General features: G+C 42.4%; 1 protein-coding gene across 3 annotated transcripts in view; it reads left to right on the plus strand.

Moving 5' to 3' along the window:
- Positions 1–23,436, plus strand: part of CNTN6 (contactin 6) — a 129,358-nt gene that overhangs the window by 105,066 nt on the left and 856 nt on the right. For all 3 annotated transcript variants that reach the window (XM_063165041.1, XM_063165040.1, XM_063165042.1), the window contains 11 exons: positions 5,760–5,887; positions 7,931–8,106; positions 8,450–8,567; positions 9,374–9,532; positions 9,625–9,774; positions 13,774–13,844; positions 15,988–16,222; positions 16,724–16,839; positions 18,168–18,354; positions 22,069–22,181; positions 22,897–23,065. In XM_063165041.1, the coding sequence (XP_063021111.1) occupies positions 5,760–5,887; positions 7,931–8,106; positions 8,450–8,567; positions 9,374–9,532; positions 9,625–9,774; positions 13,774–13,844; positions 15,988–16,222; positions 16,724–16,839; positions 18,168–18,354; positions 22,069–22,181; positions 22,897–23,065 (1,622 nt within the window). The remainder of the gene's footprint in view (positions 1–5,759; positions 5,888–7,930; positions 8,107–8,449; positions 8,568–9,373; positions 9,533–9,624; positions 9,775–13,773; positions 13,845–15,987; positions 16,223–16,723; positions 16,840–18,167; positions 18,355–22,068; positions 22,182–22,896; positions 23,066–23,436) is intronic.

Here is a 23,436-nt window from a genome sequence, read left to right on the forward strand (position 1 = left end):
TGCTCCTGAGCAGCTAAGGGAGGCTGAGCAGACATGGTTTCAAATAGGATTTCTCAGATAATAAAAATTACTTTGCCTCTGATTTCATCAGATCCAGATTCCTCTCTTTTTATCAGCACAGCGCCGTGATGAGGCTTCAATAAGGCTGGGAGGTGTCAGATGTGAGAGCAGACAGGAGACAAGGAGAGGGAATCTGTACAAAGTACCAGGGTTACTTTATTTGGAAAAGAATTACACCCTCGAAGGGAGAGCTGCCCTTCTGGCAGTGCTGAAAGCTGCAGAATCCACCCAGTTTTACACAGATCCAGCTCAAGATTTTGATGGGGATTTCAAAGCCCTTTGCTGTTTGAATCCATGCATTTCATATCCATGAATTAACATCCCCCTCTCCCAAAAACACATTGGCTGAACAATGCAGCAGTGCACAAAGCTACCCCTGCTGCACTTTTAAATCTAATGACTTGACACCTCTTTCTTTTCTCAGATTTTATTTCTTCCATCAGCCTTGTTAAATACATATTGTTCTTTCATGCTCTTAAGATCAAAACAAATAGCCATCAACAATCTTTTGTTCACACGAGACAACACACTCGGAGATGGTTTGTTTGGCCTGGTTAATTAAAAGCTGCACCTATCATCCCTGCTTGATTTCTCAAGTTCTTTACTTAAAAAAGTATGTGTGACAATTTTAATGAGCTCTCACCTCTTCCCCACAGCCTCTGGCTTCTGCACAAACTTTGCAAACTCTTCTTTTTGAACATCACACGGAGCTCTGGCTCCAGCAGATCCCAGGGAAGCTGTTTGTTTTCCTGACTGCACATGGAGCTCATCTCCTGATGGAGGCACTCAGAGGGGAATTTCAATATTTATATCTGGTGGGTTTAAAGTGAAAGAGAGTCAGGTCAGATTAGGAATGAGGAAGAAATATTTTACATTGCTGGTGACAAAATGCAGGCACAGGCTGCCCCTGGATGCCTGGCAGTGCCAAGGCCAGGCTGGATGGGGCTTGGAACAATCTGGGACAGTGGAAGATGACCCTGCCCATGGAACTGGATGATCTTTGGGTCCCTTCCAACCCAAACCATTCCACAATTCCACATGGGATAATATTTCTGTGTATTCCCCACTTGCCCTCTGTGCAGGAACTTTGCACGAATAGTCAGAACTGGATTTTCATCTCTTCTTTTGCTCACAGCAGCTTTGTTTAATTAAGCTGCTCACCCAGAGGTAGAACCAGGCAGGAGGACAGGAGAAAGCAGGACTCTGATCAGGAGTTAAGCATTTTGTAAGTCAGAAATGCCAACCTAGAGTTAGGCTGGGCTTAAGCAATCCCTTGGTGCCTCAGAGCTTTATGAACTCAGCTGGGCCCTGAGTTCTTCCTTCTCCTCCGTCTTTCACAGCTCTGCATTTATCAGATCTGCTTCACATCTTGTGCTTTTGGGCCCTTGACAGGCATTTATTTACTTATTGAGAGAAGTCCAGTTTTCCTGGCAGGCAGAATATTCTCCTTGCATTGTGTTGGACAAGTTAAACTTTTCTGTCTCGTCACAGCACTTGGAATTACCTTGTCTTGTGATGCAGCTGCTAAGAATTATTATCTATAGCCTTCACACAGCCTCAAATGTTGTGAAAAGGAATGGTTTCCAGCAGGTGAGACGTGCCTTTCACAGCTTCTTTTTAAACCATTTGTCAGAGCTTGATCCAAAGCCCATTAAAGACAATATTCCCACGGCCTTGTGCATCACAGCTCCCTGATTTGGGAGAGAAATGGGAGAGGACAAAGTGCAGCCCCCTGAACCCACCCAGGGCACACAGTCCTGGCTCTGAGGGAGTTTAGGGCAACGTTGCTGTTCTTGGCACCTGGGGCAGCATTTCACATTTGTTGGTTTTTTTCTTGCATTTGAAATGCATCATCTTGGTTTTCTGCTGTGCTCTGTTTTCCCATCTCTCTCCTATCCCAGACCTCAGGACAGCTGGAAATTTCTCACTTTTTAAAAACATTTTTTTTCATTCCTTTCCCCACTAAACTAATTACAGTGGAGTTCTTTGTGCTGTTACACATATTCTGCCTGAGTGTCTTATTTACTGCTCGCTCTAATTGTTGTTAGGTAGCGTGACCTGTTTCAAACAACTCAGGAGCTTTTATTTAGCAGATTTTCTCTCTGCTAAGCTCCTTTTTGATCCATTAAAAGAGCCATTCCATCCTCAGCCTGCCCAGCCATTGAAATATTGTTTCAGAGCAGCATTTCTTCAGATCAAACGTGACACTGCCAGCTCCTGAGTGGGTACAAACCCCTCTTAGTGGCTAAATGAGAGAGATGGGAATTATCAAGGTCTCAATTCATCATGAAGAATACAGGGATGAAAAATCTGAGGCATGACCAAACTTCAGTGGAAAAGCTGTAATCAGAATCCACAGGGGCTAAGATGGAGCTTTCAAAGCTTCTCCCCTTTGCTATTCTGTATTTTACTGACTGTTTTTTCCTGTGTATTTACCTACACTGAAGCTTTTGGGGTTGGAGATTGTCTTTTTTTATTTTTTTTGCTTTATGCCACTTCTGGATTTTAATTTGCACCTAAGAGCTTTTAGGTGCAACTGCAGTAAAAGTAACAGGTCATCAATATTTGATGGAGAGAAAGACACTGAGGTGGCTTGTTATGAATTATTATTCAGGTGCCCAATTTATGAACATTTGCTGATTCACACTGGAATCTCTTTGGATACTGTTTGATGAACACCATATGTTACCCAGCCACCCAATTGCATCCCCTGTTTTATCACCAGCAGTTTTTCTGGTGGTTGGTGCAAGCTGATGGGGAGAAAAGCATCATTAATGCAAAAAATATTGCAGAGGCAAAAGGAGAATACTTGGAAATGTTTCTTCATGCTCAAAGCTGCCTTTGGAACAGCCAGAGGTGGGTGAGGGAGAGGACCCAGGGCTGCTGTTGATGCACATCTGTGACACTGTGACCGTGTTCACAGGGGTCTTATGTTGAGGGAAGAGACAAGGATCTGACTCCATGTTCCAGAAGGCTGATTTATTATTTTATGATATATATTACATTAAAATGATAGTAAAAGAATAGAAGAAAAGATTTCATCAGAAGGCTAGCTAAGAATAGAAAGGAAGTAATGCTAACAAAGGTTTGTGGCTCGGGCTCTGTGTCTGAGCCAGCTGACTGTGATTGGCCATTAATTAGAAACAACCCCATGAGACCAATCACAGATGCACCTGTTGCATCCCACAGCAGCAGATAACCAATGTTTGCATTTTGTTCCTGAGGCCTCACAGCTTCTCAGGAGGGAAAAATCCTAAAAAAAGAATTTTTCATAAAAAGATGTCTGTGACATGACACCAGCTCAGTTCATGGGATCACAGAATCATGGAATATCCTCAGCTGGAAGGGACCCACAAGGATCAGAAACTGCCCCAGGTGCCAAGATCCAGCTCCTGGCCCTGCACAGACACCCCAAATCCCCCCTGGGCATCCCTGGGAGGGTTTTCCAGAGGCTCCTGGAGCTCTGGGGCTGTGCCCGTTCCCTGGGCAGCCTGGGCAGTGCCAGAACCCTCTGGGAATGAACCTTTCCCAAAAATCCAACCTGACCCTCCCCTGGCACAACTTCATTCCCCCTTCCTTATCCAAACAATACCTTCAGCTGACACATCTCTGTATTGAGGAGGGAGCTTTGCCTCCTCCTATTTTGCTCAGTTCCTGTTCAAAATGATGGATTATTAAACCTGAACTTATTCCCTCACTGTACCACAAGTGGCAAACCCAGAGCTGCTGCAGCACCTGGTGATTATTGCCAAGGAAACAAAGATTTTTCACTGAACCCTAAATCCCTTCCCCTCCCAGCTGCACAGGGACATCTCTGATTGTCCTGGTCCCAAATCCACCCTGCCCTGCTCAGCAGCAGATCTTTGTTAAGATCTGCTTAATTTTAATTTTAATTTTCCCTCTAATTTTATGAATTCCCACAGGGAAAGGTCAGATGATGGTGGGACATGTGAAATTAGGGGGATATAAGCCAGAAGATCAGCAGAAATCCAAGTTTAGTGTTTCTCCTTCCCAGCTGAGCTGTTGGGAGGTGTGACAGGAGCAGGACAAGGGCTGATGTGTGTTCCACTTGCAGTTACAAATGTATAAATGCCAGAATGGGAAACAGAAACACACTGTGATAGGGTTTTTTTAGTGTGTTTAATGGTTCTGATGCTGCTGCCAGCCCCGACTTCTGCTCTTGTGATTGTTCATTTCCTTTAATAATTCAGTACATCACCCAATCTTATGTTGTTAGTAATAAATATTAAATACCCAAGCTGTGATGCATGAATTAGATATTTTCTATTTTATGAAAGGAGCCTTGTATTAGAGTTAAATGTCAATTAAATGAGGGATATAAAAAATGATGCAGTGCTGCTGTGAGTGAATGGAGCCTGGTTTCCTGTGGAGTTGTGGCTTACACTGAATTTTTTTGAGTGTAAGGAAATGTGGCATTGGGTGCAGATTCTCTGATGCCTCTTGAGGACTGAGCTTAGTGGCAAGAGGAGGTGCACACAGGGGCCCTGAACCCATTTTTATGAAACTTCCAGGACCTTCATGTCCTAAATTTCTTCTAAATTCAGAAAAAAATTTGTTCAAGTTCCACATTTACCATGTGGATGTTGAAGAACTGGGGGAAAAAAAACCAAATTATGACAGAAAAATATTTTCTGTGCTAAATTTCATTACTAATTCAGCTGTGATTTGAAAATCCTCTACTTTTGGATGTGTGTTCTGTGTGATTCTGTAGAAAATCCCAAAATCCTGAAGTTCTGCCCTTGTATGTGACAGCAGAAGGGTGCCAGGCACAGTGACAGCTTATCCCAGGAAATCACACCCAATCCTTGTCCTGACTTACATCCCAAAGCATCTCAATAACATGAAAAAATAAAATAGGAACAAGCTCAAAAATTAATTTTGTCCATAAAAGCCAGGAGTAATCCTGAAATTACCATTAAATGCAATTTCCCCAATTCTCTGCACACTGATATAAACAACTCAGAGACTCCAGGGTGGTTTGGGGGCCCCGTGAGACAGTGAGGGGTTTGATTTGGCTCCTTGGCTTGTGAGGTGGCATTTGAGCACCTCAGCCAGTCTGATAATATCTTTTAATAATGCTGACAGAACTCCACGGGCAGCTGGGCTCACATACAACCTTAGCTTGGCTTAGGAGCACTGGGATCTGTAAAAAGACCCCAAAAAACTACAAAACCATGGTAAAATAGAACACAAGTAACTAGCAAGTTGAGTCTTTTGACTTTTTCTTGAGATTTCAGATTTTGCTGTAAGAAAGTCACCCGGAGAAGTGAATGACCAACCCCAGTTTGCCAATAAAACATTTCTAATATAGAAATTAATAAGTAGAAGAGGCAAAAATCAGTTAACACAGATTCAGCTTGCTGTAGAAGAGAAAAATCATAATGGAAATATTAAAATAATAAATATTTAAATATTAAAAGTAGCATTGCATTTCTGTTACTATTCCTCTGCCAGAAGTCTTTTTTATTTCTATTTTCCTATTGCGGCCCAGGAAATTGTGGATTTTCCATCCCTAGAAGTTCCAAGGCCAGGTTGGACAGGGCTTGGGGCCACCTGGGCTGGTGCAAGGTGTCCCTGTCCCTGTCCTGTCCATGGCAGGGGTGGGATGAGCTTTAAGATCCCATCAAACCCAAGCCACTCTGGGATTCCGTGGTTCCATTTTGTCTGTTTTTCCCCAGGGTGATGCTCCTGGAGGATGGCAGCCTCAGGATCTCCAACATCTCCAAGGTGGATGCTGGGCTTTACACTTGTGTGGCCACAAACCAGTTTGGAACTGCCAGAAACTCAGGGAACCTCATTGTGAAAGGTATTTCAGCATTTCCTTCTTTTGTGGACTGAATGAGCTTCAGAAACCCTTCCAACCCAAGATTCTCTGATTTTGTAACTATTTTATTTTGATATCCTTCTCTTCAGCAGTATCAGAATGGTGCTGTATCCTACAGTGTGAGCTCCTCCTTAAATTTGCATCTGGCAAAAATATTTTAAATATTCACCTTCTGACAGAGCAATTAGCACTGATCCAGCTCAGAGTGTGACCTGGGATGGGGCTGCAGCACAGCCAGCAATCAAAGCACCAAGAACTTCAGGGTTTCTGCAGCTCTGACCTCATTAAAGTTCTCCCCCTTTCACATGCCCCATACATTATGGCAATATGGGAAAATCCCATTAAAACATGAAAAAAAAAAAAAAAAGAAAAAAAAAGAACTCTATTTTGTTTGGCATTTATGAAGTTTATTAAAACACCAAGTAACAACATGGTATAAAAATGATCTTGTTTGCAGGGAACATTTGTTTTTGTTTCCCCTCTGGAGAAGTTTGGGCTGTTCAATTATAGGCCTCATTGCTTCAGCATTATTTTCAACTGAAATGTCAGAACTTGGGAAAGCATAGCTAATGTGCAAATTAAGTTTATTGCTGCTCATTGAGTTGTTTATTCTTTGTGGGAGAAGTCTTTATTACACCTCCAGCACTCACATCTCCCCTCTTTTCTCCTCTGGAATGGGATTTGCCATATAATGCATGTTTGCTGTTGCTAAGCAAGATAGATGGATAAGGCAGAACCAAGAGCTTTTAAGAAGCTTTTAAAAGTATTTGAGATAAAAGTTTTGAAGACAAGCCCATAAAAGAAATAAAAAATATCACCCAGGTGAACATTCTGCATTAGTGGGCATGAGGAGGATACAACAAGAGGTGCAAGAAGATGGGAATACCACAATAAATTAATTTAGTTTTTGTTATCACTACTAAAAAACACACCTCATGCCCAAAAGCCAGTGTAAGTCCCAAAAGGACAATTTTCAAGATTTATTTGGTGGAAGTAAACAGCTTCAGGCCAATAATAAAGGAGATTTGTTATGATAACAGCAGTGTCCAAGGCCAGGTTGGACGGGGCTTGGAGCACCCTGGGGCAGTGGGAGGTGTCCCTGTCATGGCAGGGGTGTCACTGAATTGGATTTTAGGTCCTTTCCAACCCAAACCTTCCCAAAATTCTGTGATTTAAGAATCACCTAAATTCTGGAGTTAAGCATTGAACTAACCCACCTCGTGTACATTTCCTTCTCCTCCTCTCACATTATTTTCAGATCATATTAATATTGTTGAAGTGATTCTGCTCTCATTTTCTACGTGTCTAAATTCTCATCACTTTACAACACTTGCATGCACAAAAGCTTTATTCAAGGGAATTGCTTACAACAAAGTGGTTGTTATCTCTAATCTGTCTGCCAGTCATATCAACAAAAGTGCAGCCATATAAACCCATTTCTTTCCCCTTCAGTGAGCTGATACTTCCCTTCAGAAGAGCTGCAAGTTTGGGTCTCAATGTAATGGGTTAAAAATTATCAAATAAATAATTTTCCTGCCTGGGAACGTCTTTGAAGCTGTAACTTGAGCAGTCCTGTGGAGTAAAGTGCCACTGACATTAATACAGATTAAGGATGTCAATTCTAAAGTAAGTGGAGATGAGCAGCAGTTTTGCTTTTGCTGCAGTTTTTGGCCAGGAGGATTCTTCAAGTTTGGAGAACCATGAGCACGTTTTTAAGAGAAGTCTGAAGTTTTTGACTGAAATCATAACTATTGATTATGGGCTTTATGATGTAGTATAATTTAGAGTGTTCCTAATATAAATATAAAATAATTTAGGGTCCTCACTCAGGCACACAATGTGGCCATGGTACTGCCATAGGAGTGGTCTAAAATAATCTCTATATTACAGAGAATTAATTCCCTTTATTACAGAACATTTGGGCCAGTTTGAAATCATTTCCCAAATGGCACAAACCTCCTTCAATAGCTGCTATTTTTATAAGTATTTTAATTAAAAATATATACATTTTTTTTGTCTCCTCAGAAAGGACTGTGATCACGATTCCCCCCTCTGACACAGATGCAACGGTTGGAGAGAGCATTGTCCTGCCATGCCAGGTGTCCCACGACCCCTCCCTGGACGTGGCCTTCTCATGGTCATTCAATGGCCAGAGGATTGATTTGAGCAGGGGAATCCATCACTTTGAAAGGATTGGAAGGGTGAGTTTCCCAAATTCACTTCATGAAACTCTTCGCCACAGTCTTTACACGACACGAGTGTTTATCATAATTCCTCCCTGGCTGTTTATGTGCCTGGCAAATCACTGTTTCTTTACAACGGCTGCAAACATTTATTTTTCTTCCCTAAATTTCATAAAGGCGCTTGAGTTATTTGTGAAGCCATAATAAAAATGTCCCCATGAAAGAAACTGATGATAGCTATGAATATTTTAATTTAAAAGCTGAATTTTGTATTAATATTGAGCAATTTATAAAAATGCCCAGTATGGAAAGCATGTTGTGAGTGATTAGTTTACCTTTTTATTTTTTTAAATCTCTCCAGGAATCTTCTGGGGATTTGATGATAAGAAATATTCAACTGCATCATTCTGGGAAATATGTGTGCATGGTGCAAACTTCTTTAGACAGTCAATCTGCAACAGCAGAGATAATTGTGAGAGGTATGTCTGTAAGGGAGACACACTTATCTTCCAGAGGAATTAGGAATTCTTAACATCAGCTGTTGTTTAAATGATTCCTAGGATGTCAATTCCAAATCTCATTAGTGAAACGCTCTCTTTCTTTTACTCTTGGCCCCAAATTTGTGGCCGCATGGTCCTGGTGTTCAGCCAACCCAGGGGAACCTCTGCAGTTCTGCCCTGGTCTCTTTGGCAAAAATTTTGTGCTACACAGATGGGAGGGAAATCCTTTAATTTCAGCAGTGTTTTTGTTTCCTTCAGGCATCTCTGGGTCACTGTGCAGGCTGGGAAAAACAAAATACCTCATTCCTTTCCCCTATTTGGAGATAATATGAAATAATATTTTCTAACTCAGCTTTTTACTGCCAGCAGTGAGGAAATGCTGTCATGGGAGCCGGTCTGTAAACCCTAGGAGAAATCAGAAACTTGTGTAGTGCAGCATCCTGCATTCCTTCTGAACCTCAGTTTTGATTGAATTCAGTAGGAATTCTCAGACTGTTCAATGGTTCAACAAAAGACAACACTGGGTGCCTTTCTTTGTCAGACACAAAGAAGAAATCATTCCTTTGTTTGTAGTTTTCATGTTAGCGACATCCAGACATTAATTTTCCTGACTCATAAAAATGTAATCCAGGCATGGAGCCATCATTTAGGGATTGTGCAGCTTTTATGACACTGCAGCTTCATGAATAATTCCTCTGAGTTGAGAAAGTAAGAGTTGCCCAACCCATTCCAGCGGTGAATCTTCTCTTCCCAATACCTTCCTCTTAAAATGCTGATCGTGTCAGGCCCTCCAGGTCCACCAGAAGATGTTAAAGTTGAACATGTTTCTAGCACAACTGCTGGGTTATCCTGGAAGCCTGGAGCAGATAACAACAGCCCAGTGCAGATCTACAGTGTGCAGACCAGGACTCCCTTCTCGGTGGGATGGCAGGCGGTCGCCACAGGTGAGCAATCCAGGACTTGCCTTGGAATTTTTATTTAGTGTGCACCATTAATTACCTCAAAAACCCATTGATGGTGTCGTGTTTGCCTTCAGATCCTGAGGTCATTAATGGCAGGACTCACAAAGCCACTGTGGTAGATTTAAGCCCATGGGTTGAGTACGAGTTCCGCGTGGTCGCCAGCAACAGCGTTGGGATTGGGGAGCCCAGCAGGCCTTCAGCTCTCCTGAAAACCAAAGCAGCAGGTGAGGCCCTGCTTCCTGCCACGCTTCTCCAGCTCTCAGCTGGGGGAATTTCACTGCAGCAGAGCCACTCATTCCTACAGGGTTATTTACCCAATTCCACGGGCAGGGATCCAATGTGTTCCAAGAGAACGCGTTACTGGATGGGACTTGGGGCAACCTGGGATTGATGCCTCAGGTTTAGCTTTTGTATTTTTCAGATTCTGAGCTGCTTTAGTGTGTGGGTCTGGGCTTCATATCAGGGCATGGTGAGCTCTCTTCACAGAGTAGGGAGACAAAACAATTCCTTCTCTAGCTTGGGACAAAAGGCAAATGACCCAAATCTCAGCCCAAGAGCACAAACACCTTGGGCTGGAGAGAGAAAAACAAGCAGGGTGGGACTGCCTGGGCTAAAGCTGGAATGGGACAATGAACTGCAAGGTGCAAATGGAGCAGAACTTATAAAAGTGAGACTGGTTTGTGACTGGTTGTCCATTTTGGGACCATTTTGGTTCATCTTGGGTGCAGCCCTGGCTGGGCTCTTGTGCTGTCCAAAGTGGGTCCATTGAGGAGATCCTTTGAGTAAATCCTCTTTACTCTGAAACTCCATCCAGCCTCTGCTCTAGGGCAGCCTGCACAGGGCATCAGGACAGTGGACAGTGTCCCTGCCCATGGCAGGGGTGGGACTGCATGAGCTTTAAGGTCCCTTCCAACCCAAACCATTCTGGCATTCCATGATAAAAGCTGGAGTTATCCTATGTCCTTCCCTTTGACCAACCTTTCACTCAAGCAATTGGGGAGAACAATTTTTGTTCTCCCAATTAAATCCAGGTTTTTACCCTGCTGAGGCACTTGCACATAAAGTGATAACTCTGCTCTCTGAGTGTCCCTTGGCTGCAGAGGTATTGATATCTGAGCATCAGGAGGAGCAGGATAATTTTAACTCTGGATATTGGATGAAATAAATGACAGCATCCAAAGCCCAGTGAAACCAACAGCTTCTACTGACTCCAGAGTGGAATATTTTCTGTCTGTCTGTCTGACCTTTACTCATTTATCTTCTGGGACTTGGCACCTCAGGGGAAGCTGCCTCATTCTTGGGTGACCAACACTGTCAGTCCTCTGACCTGCTCAGTTTGGTACAATTTATTTGCAGCCCAAACCTTTGGTTTGTTTTATGTTCCTCTCAGCCCCCTGCTTATCAACTGTCTCCCACCTATAAAATCAGTGTTTATGGGATGGAAAGCAGTAAAATGGAAGCAGCTTTTACAATCCACTTTCTCTTCTCTGTTTATCTCATTTGCCAAGCTCTGAAGTTTGGCAAGCTGCATTTCAGGACAGAACTCAAAATACATTATTGTACATTATACAGAAGAAAACACATTTCTTTTAGAATGTGGAATCCATTTGTTTCTGGGGAATAGAATCCCAGAATGGTTTGGATTGGTAGGGACCTTAAAGACCATCTAGATCCAACACCAGCACCTTCCAGAGGAGGTCAGAATTTTTAAATTTCCCAGCAGAGTATCTCAAATGAATATTCTCCATTACATGATTGATCACAAAGACCAAATTAATCTTGAGAATGTTTTTGTGGCTGTTACCACCGTGGGGCTTTGTAAAGTGGGATATTCAAAACTAGACAGGCAATGAAAGCTTTCATCTTTTAAAGCTTTTATTTATTTATTTCTTAGAGGGTTTCACAAGACTGGGGCAACGAGGAGAAAGAAACAATAAAATTATTGTTATTTATCATGGCAATAACACAAGGAAGATTATTTCTGTGCACTGTAGCTTTGTCTGAAGTTTAACAAAAGAGACAGAAAGACTCACTTCAGGTTTTAGCTGCTTAACTCCTTCACTGCTGCAAACCCCTGTCTCCAAATGTTGCAGTGCAGTGGGACAATATGAGCTTTTATTAATTTTTTAGTCAGAATAGGAACCTGAAATCAGCAGGGCAGTGTGGACAGCAAATACCTGGCCAGGAAAGGGTGAATTTGAGCTGTTGTAATAACTATTTTGGCAGCTAAAATCTGAGCATTAGTAGATTTGTGAATGCAAATGAGCCACTGTTGATTTCATTAAAATGGAGCTGAGAATTAATTGAGCCTCTGTTGGTGCACTCAGCTGTAAATTTTCATCTGTTTCTCAACTCTGACCCAGTTGAGGCTCTGCTGAGCCGCAGCACAAAATTCTCCCCTTGCAAATGTACAAGTACCAAACACATTTAACACATGAGCTAATTGAGCATCACTTGGTTCATGAAACAGTGAAACACCAGGCTTGAGAGTTTGTTTTGCTGTTTCCATGCAGTTCTTGTCAGTCTGAGATTGTTTGCCTCTGATGTGCCCAAAGACATTGATTGTGAGTGACAAAAATGAACAGCCCTGTGAAACCCTCCAGGAGAGCCCAGGCTGTTTGCTCTCAGACTCACTCTTATGGCTGCACAGCAAAATTATTCTGAAATTCCTCCCATTTCTAGAGGATATTTATTTATACATGGACTAGAATCTGGAAATTCTATGTAATTCATATCTTTAATTATATATAATATAAAATATATTATGGGCTGGCATCAGTTTCTGTGAACTTTAAGCATGGTTGCTTTTATTGCCACCCTTGGAGCTGGATTAATGCATTTGTCAATGGGAAGGACGAGCAGATTTGGCAAAACTTGCCCAAAATCTGTGAAAAAGAGAGATGTAAACATCTCTTCTGAGATGCAAACATCCCTCCTATTCCTCACCCTACACATAATCTTTTCAGACAGTGAGAGCTGAATGAAGACAATGACAAAACAATCTTGAAATTTCTGAAAATAGGGTTTGGAGATGGTACCACCAAATGTCCTGTAGAGGGTTCCTGACTCTGCCTGTTCCAGGGATGTCCTCTTCTCTTACACTTCTCCAGCAGCTGAAAAAGAACATGATATCATGGAACCATAGAATGGGTTGGGTTGGAAGGGACCTTAAAGAAGAAATATAAAGCAAGAGGCAGGAAATGCTGATATTGTCTTTGCCTCTCCACCGTGAACCCTTTCAACCTCAACAAAGTTCCCTGATCTCAGTCCTCTACCTCTCACACACCTGTGGAAGGCAGGAGAAATCCAACACTCATCAAGCAACTTTTGGGTACTTACAGTCTTGGGAGAAGGAGAAAAGCAATTTGTGAGTTTTGAATTCACTAAGATAAGCATACAACCAATTAAAAAAATTAATATATTGCTCCAACAACATGTTTACTGAACAAATGCATAATTAGTAAATCAGTAGTGTTGCAGCTACAGTCTGAATGGAACATCATTTTGCCAATTAGTTGATGAGGCATAATAATGTCAGATACTTGATGCTCCCAGTTCTTTAATTAATTTTTTGAACCAGGGTACTCATGTATCAAATTCATCTATGGCTTCAGCCTCAGAAAACATGTAAACATCATTTCATTTCATTTCATTTCAAATGGGCTGCTGTGCAATGTAATCCCTGTTCCACTGTTGAGAGGCTGCAGGTGAGGTAGGAAATGCTTGGATCACCCCCTTGGAAAGACCTCCAGGATCACTGAGTCCAACATTTGGCTGACCAGAGCTGGAAGCAGCACTCAAGGTGTGGCCTTAGCAGAGGGACAATCACTGCCCTGCTCCTGTGGCCACACCTTTGCTGATCCAGGCTGGGTGACCTCGGCCTTCCTCCCCACCTGGGCACACCTGGCCTCATCTTAAGCACCCCCAGGTCCTGTTTTGCTGGGCCACTTTCCAACCACTCTTCCCTCACCTTGAAGTCCTCGATGAGGCTGTTGTCAATGATTTATGTGGTTTATCGTTTATGACCCAAGAACAGGACCCTGCACTTCACCTTGTTGAGCCTCACACCGCTGGATCCAGCCTGCCCAGATCCACACTCCCACCCAAATTAGTGCCAGCTGTGAACTTCTGAGGCCCAGATCAGCCATAAAGACACTAAACAGGGCTGGCCCCAAAGCTGAGCCTTGGGGAAGCTGCAAACTCCAACCTCTTTTCTCCTCCAGTTCCTGTGGTGGCACCCACGAACATCGGCGGAGGAGGAGGGAGCCGCTCCGAGCTGGTCATCACATGGGAGGTAATTCTGAGCTCAGTGAACCTCAGGTGTCCAACAGGGATAAATCTGTGGGTGAAACCACAGCCCTGCTGAAATCCAAAGGCTTTTGGTCACCGGCTTTGGTTGAGCCTGGATTTCACCCTGGATGTGGAGAGCAAACAGCCTGTAAGATATACAGCAAGTTTTCTGTGTTATAGGGAACAATTTGTGAAAATAAACAGTTTAAGAGGCATGTTGTAAAGATGTTTAGAAGTCTGCATAACCCTCTTATCTCCATTGTACAGGAGGTGCTTAACACACTAATCTGCTTGGCCATTTTCTGCATTTACATTTTTCCTACTTTTGTTTACATGTTTTCCATTCTGGAACACTGTGCTGACAAGACATATCCTATTATGCGTTAAAGGAGATGAGCCCTTTAATTCTGCAGCACTCCAGCGAGAGCAGAGAATACACATTTCCAGAGCAGTTAATGCCAGACAAGTTGCAAAGGGTGAGTGCAGGTCATTTCAAAGAGTAGAAAGTGAGTGCTGTGGGAAGGAGCCTCCTTTTCCAGCCTCCCAGCAGCTTCCCACGGGCACTGGGATGAAGGCAGGCAGTCTCTGGCAAAGCCTGGGAAGTGATGGGGTAGCTGCTTGGTCAAAAAAGTGAAAAATCAGATCAAAAGAAATTTAAAAAAATCCCCACTAGATAAATAACATTGCTGATGTTTTCCCCTCCCTGTGCTGCAAACAGAGTGAAATTCCACTTTCCCTGAACTAAGTTTTCCTCCATCTGCACCTTTCACTCTTTTGTTTCATTTTCTCCTCTTTGGGAGCAGAAGAACATGAAAATAGAAAACAACCTGAGAGGTCTCAATCAAATTATTCTGTTGGACTTCGTAGTATGTCCCGAAAAACAATCAGAAGAAATCCTAATTATGGCCAGCAAACAACACTGAACACGACTCTGCGGCTTTCTGTGATGAACTCACTAAATGTCTTGATTAAATCTGAGGTCACAGAAGCCTCAAAAACAAATTAAATGCTCTAGAAAGTAGTTTCGACTCCTATAAATCCCCAGTGAGGCATCATCCCTCACATTTAACTCTCTCAGGGCTGGAAAAAAGATGGAAAGGGGAATAGCGGGTGTTTGTAAAACACTGAAGGAAAGACACATGTTATAAATGTAGGGCAGGCTTATTATCAGTATTTTTATTATTAGAATTAGAAGGAATTTATGATAAAAATAACATTAGTGCCCTGAAGTGTTCTGAAGTGCTTCCAGATTTCCTCCATCATCTCACACTCCCAAGAGTTTGTGCTCCCAAGAGTTTGCAGAAGAGGTTGGGGCCAGGACTTAGGTCCTGACCCTTTTTCTGTCTTTTTGCACCATTTTCCATGCCTGCTTTCCCATGCCCCTTCCTTTGATGCAAGCCTCTGAAATAAATGCACTTTTACTGAGAAACACTTCCTTTCTCCATTTAATCCTGATTTTGTTTCATAAATGTCCTCTTGCTTGGAGAATGTGGAAGTATTTTTATCCATGAAAAACCAAACTTCATGCTGGACACGGTGTTGCTGTAATTGCCTTTTCAGTTTGAGCCTTTCATACGTATCTTGACATGAGATTTTATTAATAGAAACATTAATTTTGCCATGTTGACTTGAAGGAACATTTCTGTTCTGAGAAGTTAAATAAGAATATGTTCATGCACTTGAGGCTTTTTCCTTGCTGAAAAAAAAATACATCAGTACTGTACTCAGAGGCAGGCAATTATACAACTGACACACATTTCTTTGTATACATTTGTTCCTTCCCAGCTCTTTTTTTCCTTTAAAATCATTTATTTAAAATTAGCATTCCTATGCCCCTTTGGGGAAAGGAAAAAATCTACAAGCTACAACTTGTACTGAGTGAAATGCTTTTAATTTTGCAAACTTCATGCCTGAAAGAGACAACTTTAATGGAGCTGATCAGATCTTTTGTTTCTAAATTGATTGCCCCGATAGATTTATTATTTTGATTTTTATTTCAATATTACATCGACGGATGGGGCAAACATTATTATCTTCTCCAAGGCACAGCCAACTAAATCAATAGCACTAAAATATAGTCAGGGACTGAAGATTCAATTAAAACTGTGGATACATGCAAACCTTTATTGACTGCCTTGTCACCACAGCCGGTGTCAGAAGAGCTCCAGAATGGGGAAGGTTTTGGCTACGTCGTCATGTTCCGTCCCCTTGGCTCCACAACCTGGACCAAAGCTGTGGTGGCCTCGGTGGAATCCAGCAAATACGTTTATAGGAACGAGAGCATCACACCCCTGTCTCCTTTCGAGGTCAAAGTTGGGGTCTACAACAACGAGGGAGAAGGGACCCTGAGCTCCATTTCCATCATCTACTCAGGAGAGGATGGTAACACGAGTTACTCTTGGTGGGAATGGGCGTGTAGCAGCAATAGGTGACAGATATGGTCAGGCAGATCTCACAGGGTTTTTAAGGACCCTGCTCAAACTTGTTCATTGGATATTTACAATAGACATGAGGCAAGAGATGGGAATCTGAAGTAAAAATAGCAAGGGGCAAATTTTCAGAATGATTTTCAGTAGAGGGCTTGTTTTGACTAATTTGTCCCCAAGGTTCTCCTGCTGAGTGTATTGGGAAAACTGGGAGACACTCAAAGGTGTTGCTCTCAGAGGGTTTGGTTCCTCAGACTACTCAATGTGGCTGATCTCTGAAAGTCTGCTCCATCAGATGTAGAACGGACAATTCTGAGAGCAGGTTTTGCTGACATCCCACCATAAGTGGAGAGCAAACCTCATGATTACACCAGGGGCTCTTCCTGCTGTTTCCCCTCCCCTTGCACTGTCCCTGTGGTCACAGCATGTCCCAGCAGCTCTGTTCTCCCCATCCCAGAGCCACAGATGGCCCCGGCGGGCACCTCGGCGCTGAGCGTGTCGGCGGCGGCGGTGGAGGTGTCCTGGCTGCCCATCCCCTGGAACCGGCACACGGGCAGAGTGCTGGGCTACGAGGTGAGGGGCTGGGATATGAGGTGAGGGACTGGGACACGAGGTGAGGGGCTGGGCCGTGGGCAGGGTGCTCGGCTACAAGGTGAGGGGCTGGGCCACAACGTGAGGGACTGGGCCGTGAGGTGAGGGACTGGACTGTGAGGTGAGGGGCTAGGCCGTGGGCAGGGTGCTGGGCCACGAGATGAGGTGCTGGGCCATGGGCTGACAGACTGACGCCTTGAAGTTGTCCCTTTCCTGTCCAGAATCCTCTTGGCCTTCTGGTTCCTCCTCCCAGTTAACAAACTGCTGCTTCCAAGAGCGTGGAGCTCTTTCCCTGGCTCTCATGAGCAACAAGCCACCTGAGGTAATCAGGAGGATTTGCAGCCCAGAACTGCAGCTCTGTCACAGATTTTCTGTGCTCAGATCTGGGGACAGGCACACGAGGCACTGCTGACAGAGCAGGGCAGGATAAATGTACTCCAGAACTACCCAGAGCTTGTGCTGTGGTGCACTGAAAGGCTTTTAACTTCTCCCTCCTCTTAATAAAATCATTTAGGCTGGAAAAGACCTTTAAAGACCATCAGGTCCAACCATTAACTCAAACATTTGAAGAGGGCAGTGGAGGAGTCCCTATCCCTGTAGGAATTTTAAAGCCCTGTGGATGTGGCACTTGGGGATGTGGTTTAGTGCTGATTGAGTTAATGGTTGGACTTAAAGATATTTTCCAACCTAAATGATTCCATGATTTTAGAATTAAGTAGTGTCAGATATCATTCCTGGTCATTCTTTTGTTTTGTTCTTTTTTTTTTTTTAATTTGAAGATAAGAGGAAAACAAGTCAAAAGCACTTTAAATTCTGTGCTATCACTGCAAGCTATAAAGGAAGGTAGTAAGAGTTATGTACAGTCCAAAAACCTTCCTAAATCAATTACTCAATGAAAAAAATAGCATGTCTAAGTAGGTGTCACTGAATCAAAACTAGAGCCAGAATACAAAATAATTAAAAACCTTTTAGATGACTGAGATAAATGCTCTTTTGTATCTCTTAAGGTTTTCTTTCATTGTGTTCAACCAAAAAACCAACAAAGCTTTTATCATTCCTTACCTTATCAAAGGTTTCCTTCTGGACATCTGTAAATTTAAGGATTTCATTTAGTTCTTAATTGGGATTCAGTCTCTGAAATGTTATTGCTTCGCTATAAATATTCATGCCTGGGTTTACATCCTGCTAGATTGGAGTACAAAAAAATCCTGTATTCCTCGAAATCGTCCTTGTCAGCATGTCTGCTTCCCAGCCAAGCCTCTAATTGCTGGAACACAATGAATTGCCTGTTCTTTGTTCTCGCTTTTTAGGTTTTATATTGGATAGATGATCCCAAGGAAAGCACAGCTGGGAAGGTCAGAGTCAGTGGGAATGTGACAGCCAAAAACATCACGGGCCTGAGAGCTAACACGGTGTATTTTGCAGCAGTCCGAGCCTACAACACTGCGGGGACGGGGCCCTCCAGCACCCCCGTGAATGTCACCACCAAAAAATCCCGTGAGTATTGGATTTGGCACAACAAGGGTGTCACTCTTGTGCTGACAATGACACAGGAACAGATGAGAGGCAGGATTGTAGGAAGAGCAAAGAAGGTTTTATTCAAGAGAACCGTGCGGTTTTATAGAGTGATACAATAGATTCTATTTGATTGGTTAGTTAACAAAAACACCTTTTTCATACAATTCCAGGGAATTGTATGAATTGAGAAGAACGGAAAGACAAAGTAGAAAAATAGCACCTTTAGATAGTGTCTACTTAACAAGTTTCACATCTTTACATATCCTTGAAAGTTCTCACAAGCCGCTGTTAGAGACGCTTGCCATTTCTCTCTTGCCCCATGGCATCCACAAATTCCCAGCTGGGACAGGCACATCCCAGCTCCCCGTGACCCATCCCTGCCAAAGGCTTCAACAGCAAGGAAAACTGAATCCCAAATTTCTTCATGAGTCAGACAACAAAATCTGTGACTGAGAAACTTCCTCTGGTCCTAAATCTGTCCCCACGAGGGAGGATTTCTGTTTGCCCTGGAAGAGCAGCCCCCTTGCTTCCAGGGGATTCCAGAGATGCAGAGGCAATAAAGGAGGGATGTCCCACAGGTCAGACAAGAGATTCTGGGGTGAGGCTGTGTTGGTTTGGGGGTTTTAAGGGAAGATGTTGAAAACACAAAATACAGAGGATTTTTGAGACCTTGGAACTTTGCACTGCAGAGCTCAGCATAAGGGATACAATAATATAAACACAATTTAGTAATTTTTTAAAATTTAATGCTAAAAGTAAATCCCTCTGCTGTTTTGTTTCCCTTAGAATCTATTTCCCCAGTAAATTATTGATCAGCCCTTCCTTTAGCATAAAAGGGAAATATTTCTCCTGAGTTTCACCAATTTTCCTCTTTTCTATATGCTGTTCCATGCCATTGCTCCAAGTGCAAGATATGAACAACTTGCAGAATGAGTTAATTGATTTTTTTAATTTCCACAAAACCAATATTTATTGTAAATAAGACAATCAAAAATAAAGCAAGAGAAGATATTTCTGAAGGACTCAAACAGGACCCATCCCTGGAATTGTCCAAGGCCAGACTTGGACCACACTTGGAAACACCTGGGATGGTGGAAGGTGTCTGTGACCATGGCAAGGAGTTGAATGAAATGAAATTTAAGTGCTATTCCAACCAAACCATTCTGTGATTCCATTACTTTCATCGCAGTCCATTTTTCAACAGAAAATAGATTCATCTCTGGGAATTCTTCCCTCTATTCCTATGTGCATCTGAATGAAAGACAAGTTAAAGACATGGCAGTCAAATGACAAAACACAGAAGGAATAAATTTGCTTTTGTTTTACATCTACTTTATCTTCTGTCAAATTCAGGATTGTGCTAATGGTTCATTTAAAAATTAAAGTCAAAATAACCTTTTTAATATTTAAATATATAGATTAAAATTTCAAGCTCTGTCTGTGGAAGATGCAAGCACTTGCAATAAGAGGAGAGATAATATGTCAAGAGAATATAAACAATGTGCATCTGGAGCAGGAGATGGAGCTCCAAAGTAATAGCTCTGTCTTCCTGCTCAGCATCCAGCATTCCTGCATTCTGCTCATCCCATTATTGCAGGGACTCAGCAGAGCTGAAATGATCCTTCTGCCAAAGAGGTGCAATTCTGATTGAAGTGTTCTTCTCTAAGATCGATGTAAGGTCTAAGGTGACATCCTGGGTTCAGTTAAAAGTACTCAGGGAGTAGGAATTGAGGTCCTCAAACCATGGACATGGCTCCATAAAGAGCTGTTCTCTTCTGGTCCTTTAATTATATGGCATGGATTGAAGAAATTCCTCTTCTTTTTCCTCTTCCCCTTCCTTTTCCTTCTCCTTTCCTTTTCTATTCAACTTCCATTTCCTCCTCCTCTTCTTTCTCCTTCTCCTTCTCCTTCTCCTTCTCCTTCTCCTTCTCCTTCTCCTTCTCCTTCTCCTTCTCCTTCTCCTTCTCCTTCTCCTTCTCCTTCTCCTCCTTCTCTTCTCCTCTTCCCTTTATTTTTTCATCTTCCTCTTCTTTTTCCCTTACAAATAGATACATATGCACCCAAAATATATCAATATTACATATAGATACTGGAAATACTTGCATATTTTGAGGATAAACCTCAGCACATTACAGCAACGAAGCCAAGTGTTACTTAAACCATGGCAATAACACCAACACCTCCATAAACTTAAGCAGATATTTGGGATTTCTGTTGTTCTTGACAGCATTGATTACAGGAAATTAATTGAGGAAATAACCTGCCAATCTCAGATCTGGAACTGCTTGGTTTTGCTAGCAGATATTCCTGTGGATTTGGGAAAGTGCTCTTACCACTTATTCTGGGTTCTGGCTGGAAAAAAAACCCAGATAATTTTGTTTTGCAAATCCTCCTGTGGTGGTTTTTCAGCCCCAAGATCATGAATTAAGATAGCTTTGAGTTTCTATGTCAAAAAGCTTTGGTCAAAGCTATAATTCACCCGTTTTTGAGTGATTTCAAACCTCTTCAGAGTGCACAGCCAATGAAGTATTTGACATCCTTTGCCTCTTGTGACTATTTTGTTATCCAATTCCATATATAAAATGTTTCCTGAAAGCAACAAAGAGCTTTCAAGCCATAGTTAAATAAATTTGCAGTATGATGTATGTGAGAGTAGATAAATGTCTTCAGAAAGAAATGAATCTTTCCCGACACTGACAGTGTGGCTGATGGAAGGACACCCCTGGATATTCACCTGGGAGCTCCACCAACACCTCATTCCCTACCAGAGGGATGGGTTAAACTTCTCCAAAGCCACGAGGCAGATGGATATGAAACAGCAGCACCCATCCACTTGTTTTATCTCTGTGGGAAATGATAGAAATTATCACCAAATCAACTGTTCCTTCTATCACTCACCAACACATAGCAGGGAAGAGAAGGATCCCAGAGTTAAACAAGTTAGAATCAGGGCTGGAATGCGTTTCTCCAGCTCTCTCCCCATCTTTCTCTCTGTTTCAATCCTCCTTTCCTGTGCCACCAGGCAGCAGGGCCTGGGAGGATGTGCCATGGAGCAGGAGAGAACGTGTTGGCCTAAATCCGAGCTCAGTTCAAAGGCTCAGCTCCACCCTCACATGTTCACACAGGATTCAATTCCAGCCACTTGTAGGCAAATTTTCAAAGTCCTCGCACTTAGGCATAAAAAGCCTTTGAAAAAGCTGCTCTCAGGCTATTGTGCTGAGAATTTCTAAAATCCTACAATGTTTCATGGTGGATCACATGGAGACTTTCATGTGCAGCTCTTTGTAACCTGTCCTGGCTGATGGAAACCTTGGCTTCTGTAGTGTGCTCTCAGTTTTAGCTTTTTCGGAGATCCAGACAGCAAAACAACCTCTAGGACATGGAAATACAGAGAGGAACAACATTTTCCTTCCACAGAATCTCTAAATGTAATTTGAACTGTCAGACACTGTCAGGCTGTGCCTAATTTTGCAAATGAAGCCTCATAGTAAGAGGTTCTGTGCTATGAATAGATCTTTATTCTGACTAATACCAGAGCAATGATGGACTGGAAAATTGTTTTTTGCTCTTTTAGGTTGGAATCACCCAAGCATTTGCTACTCCCATACCAGCAGCTCATTCAGCTACACTATGAAAATTAATACTCAGTTTATCTCGTTATTATCATAATCCTTGTTATTTCTTTTTTAAAAGCACCAAGTCAACCTCCAGCGAACATAGCCTGGAAGCTGACAAATTCCAAAATCTGCCTCAACTGGGAGCATGTGAAAACAATGGAGAATGAGTCTGAGGTGTTGGGCTACAAAGTAAGTGATTTCTTTATCTCATCAATCAGAAATTTTGGTTACAATACAGGTACAGGGGTTTGGTGGAAAGTGAATGTCCATTACCTGGAACACTGATTTTTCTGGATTTATTGGGATGGTTGGCTGATGTTTACACAAATATTCATTCAGAGTAGAACTTTATCCCAACAGAAGGATTTTCTGTCCCCAATCCCGTATTTCTCTTGTCCCCTTGTGATCTTACTTACCTAAAGTTTCTTGCTTTCATATCTCCAGGGAAGGAGTTGCACAAATGTATAAGGAATAGAGAACAGTCTTTGAAGCATTAAAGGCAGTCGTAAACTACATTTAAACATTCTCACTCTCTGGCAGTTCATAAATGTACCTTTAAAAAAGAGACTGAAAGATACTCACACAAAGATCTATGTATGAACCAAAAAGCCTTCCCATAAATCTTCTTTTAAAGGAAATACAAATTTATTTTAAAGTTTGGATTCAGTGCAGAATTCTTTGATTATCCTCAGGTTCTAGGAAACCACCTGCTGTGGTACCCACCCCAAAATCCTGAAGAATTTATTCCCCTATTTAAATTGCTTTTAAAACCCTGCAGGATGCTGAAAATGCTCAGAAAACTTTGGGACATTACAGAAGAATCATTCAGTCCCCCCCAAAAAAACCCATTAAAACTTAAACCAAAGTGAAATAACTCTTGTTTTCCAATCCCTTTTCTGCTTAGATTCTGTACAGACAGAACAGGCAGAGCAAAGCCCATATCCTGGAGACAAACAACACTTCAGCTGAACTTCTGGTCCCGTTTGAAGAAGATTATCTCATCGAGATAAGAACCGTCAGTGATGGTGGCGATGGCAGCAGCAGTGAGGAAATTAGGATTCCAAAAATATCCAGTAAGTGAGAGAATTTTTTTTTCCCCCCTCTGAATGCTGTTGCATAAGAAGAAATCTGTGCCTCTAAGCACAACAGATTCCCAGATTGTCCCTTGCCATAGGTGTCCTCCCTCCTGGTGCTTTTTGGTGCTGGCTCCTATAAATTTGTCTCTGATACTCTGACATTCATTAGAGGAGAAAGTGTTTTACTCCACGCCTTATTTTTAGTGCAGGTATCCAGTGCCCTGGCATGCAGAGCTCAGGGAAGGACACAGGAATAAGATTTCTTGGAAAAGTCAAAGTTCTCACACATAATGTGGCTCTAAATCTGCCCTGGACAGAGATCTCAGCCCTGTCCCATGGCTGGGCTGGGGTGGGCCAGGGTGCAGCCT

Source organism: Melospiza melodia, chromosome 10 (assembly GCF_035770615.1).
Source record: "Melospiza melodia melodia isolate bMelMel2 chromosome 10, bMelMel2.pri, whole genome shotgun sequence".
Lineage (NCBI taxonomy): Eukaryota > Metazoa > Chordata > Aves > Passeriformes > Passerellidae > Melospiza > Melospiza melodia.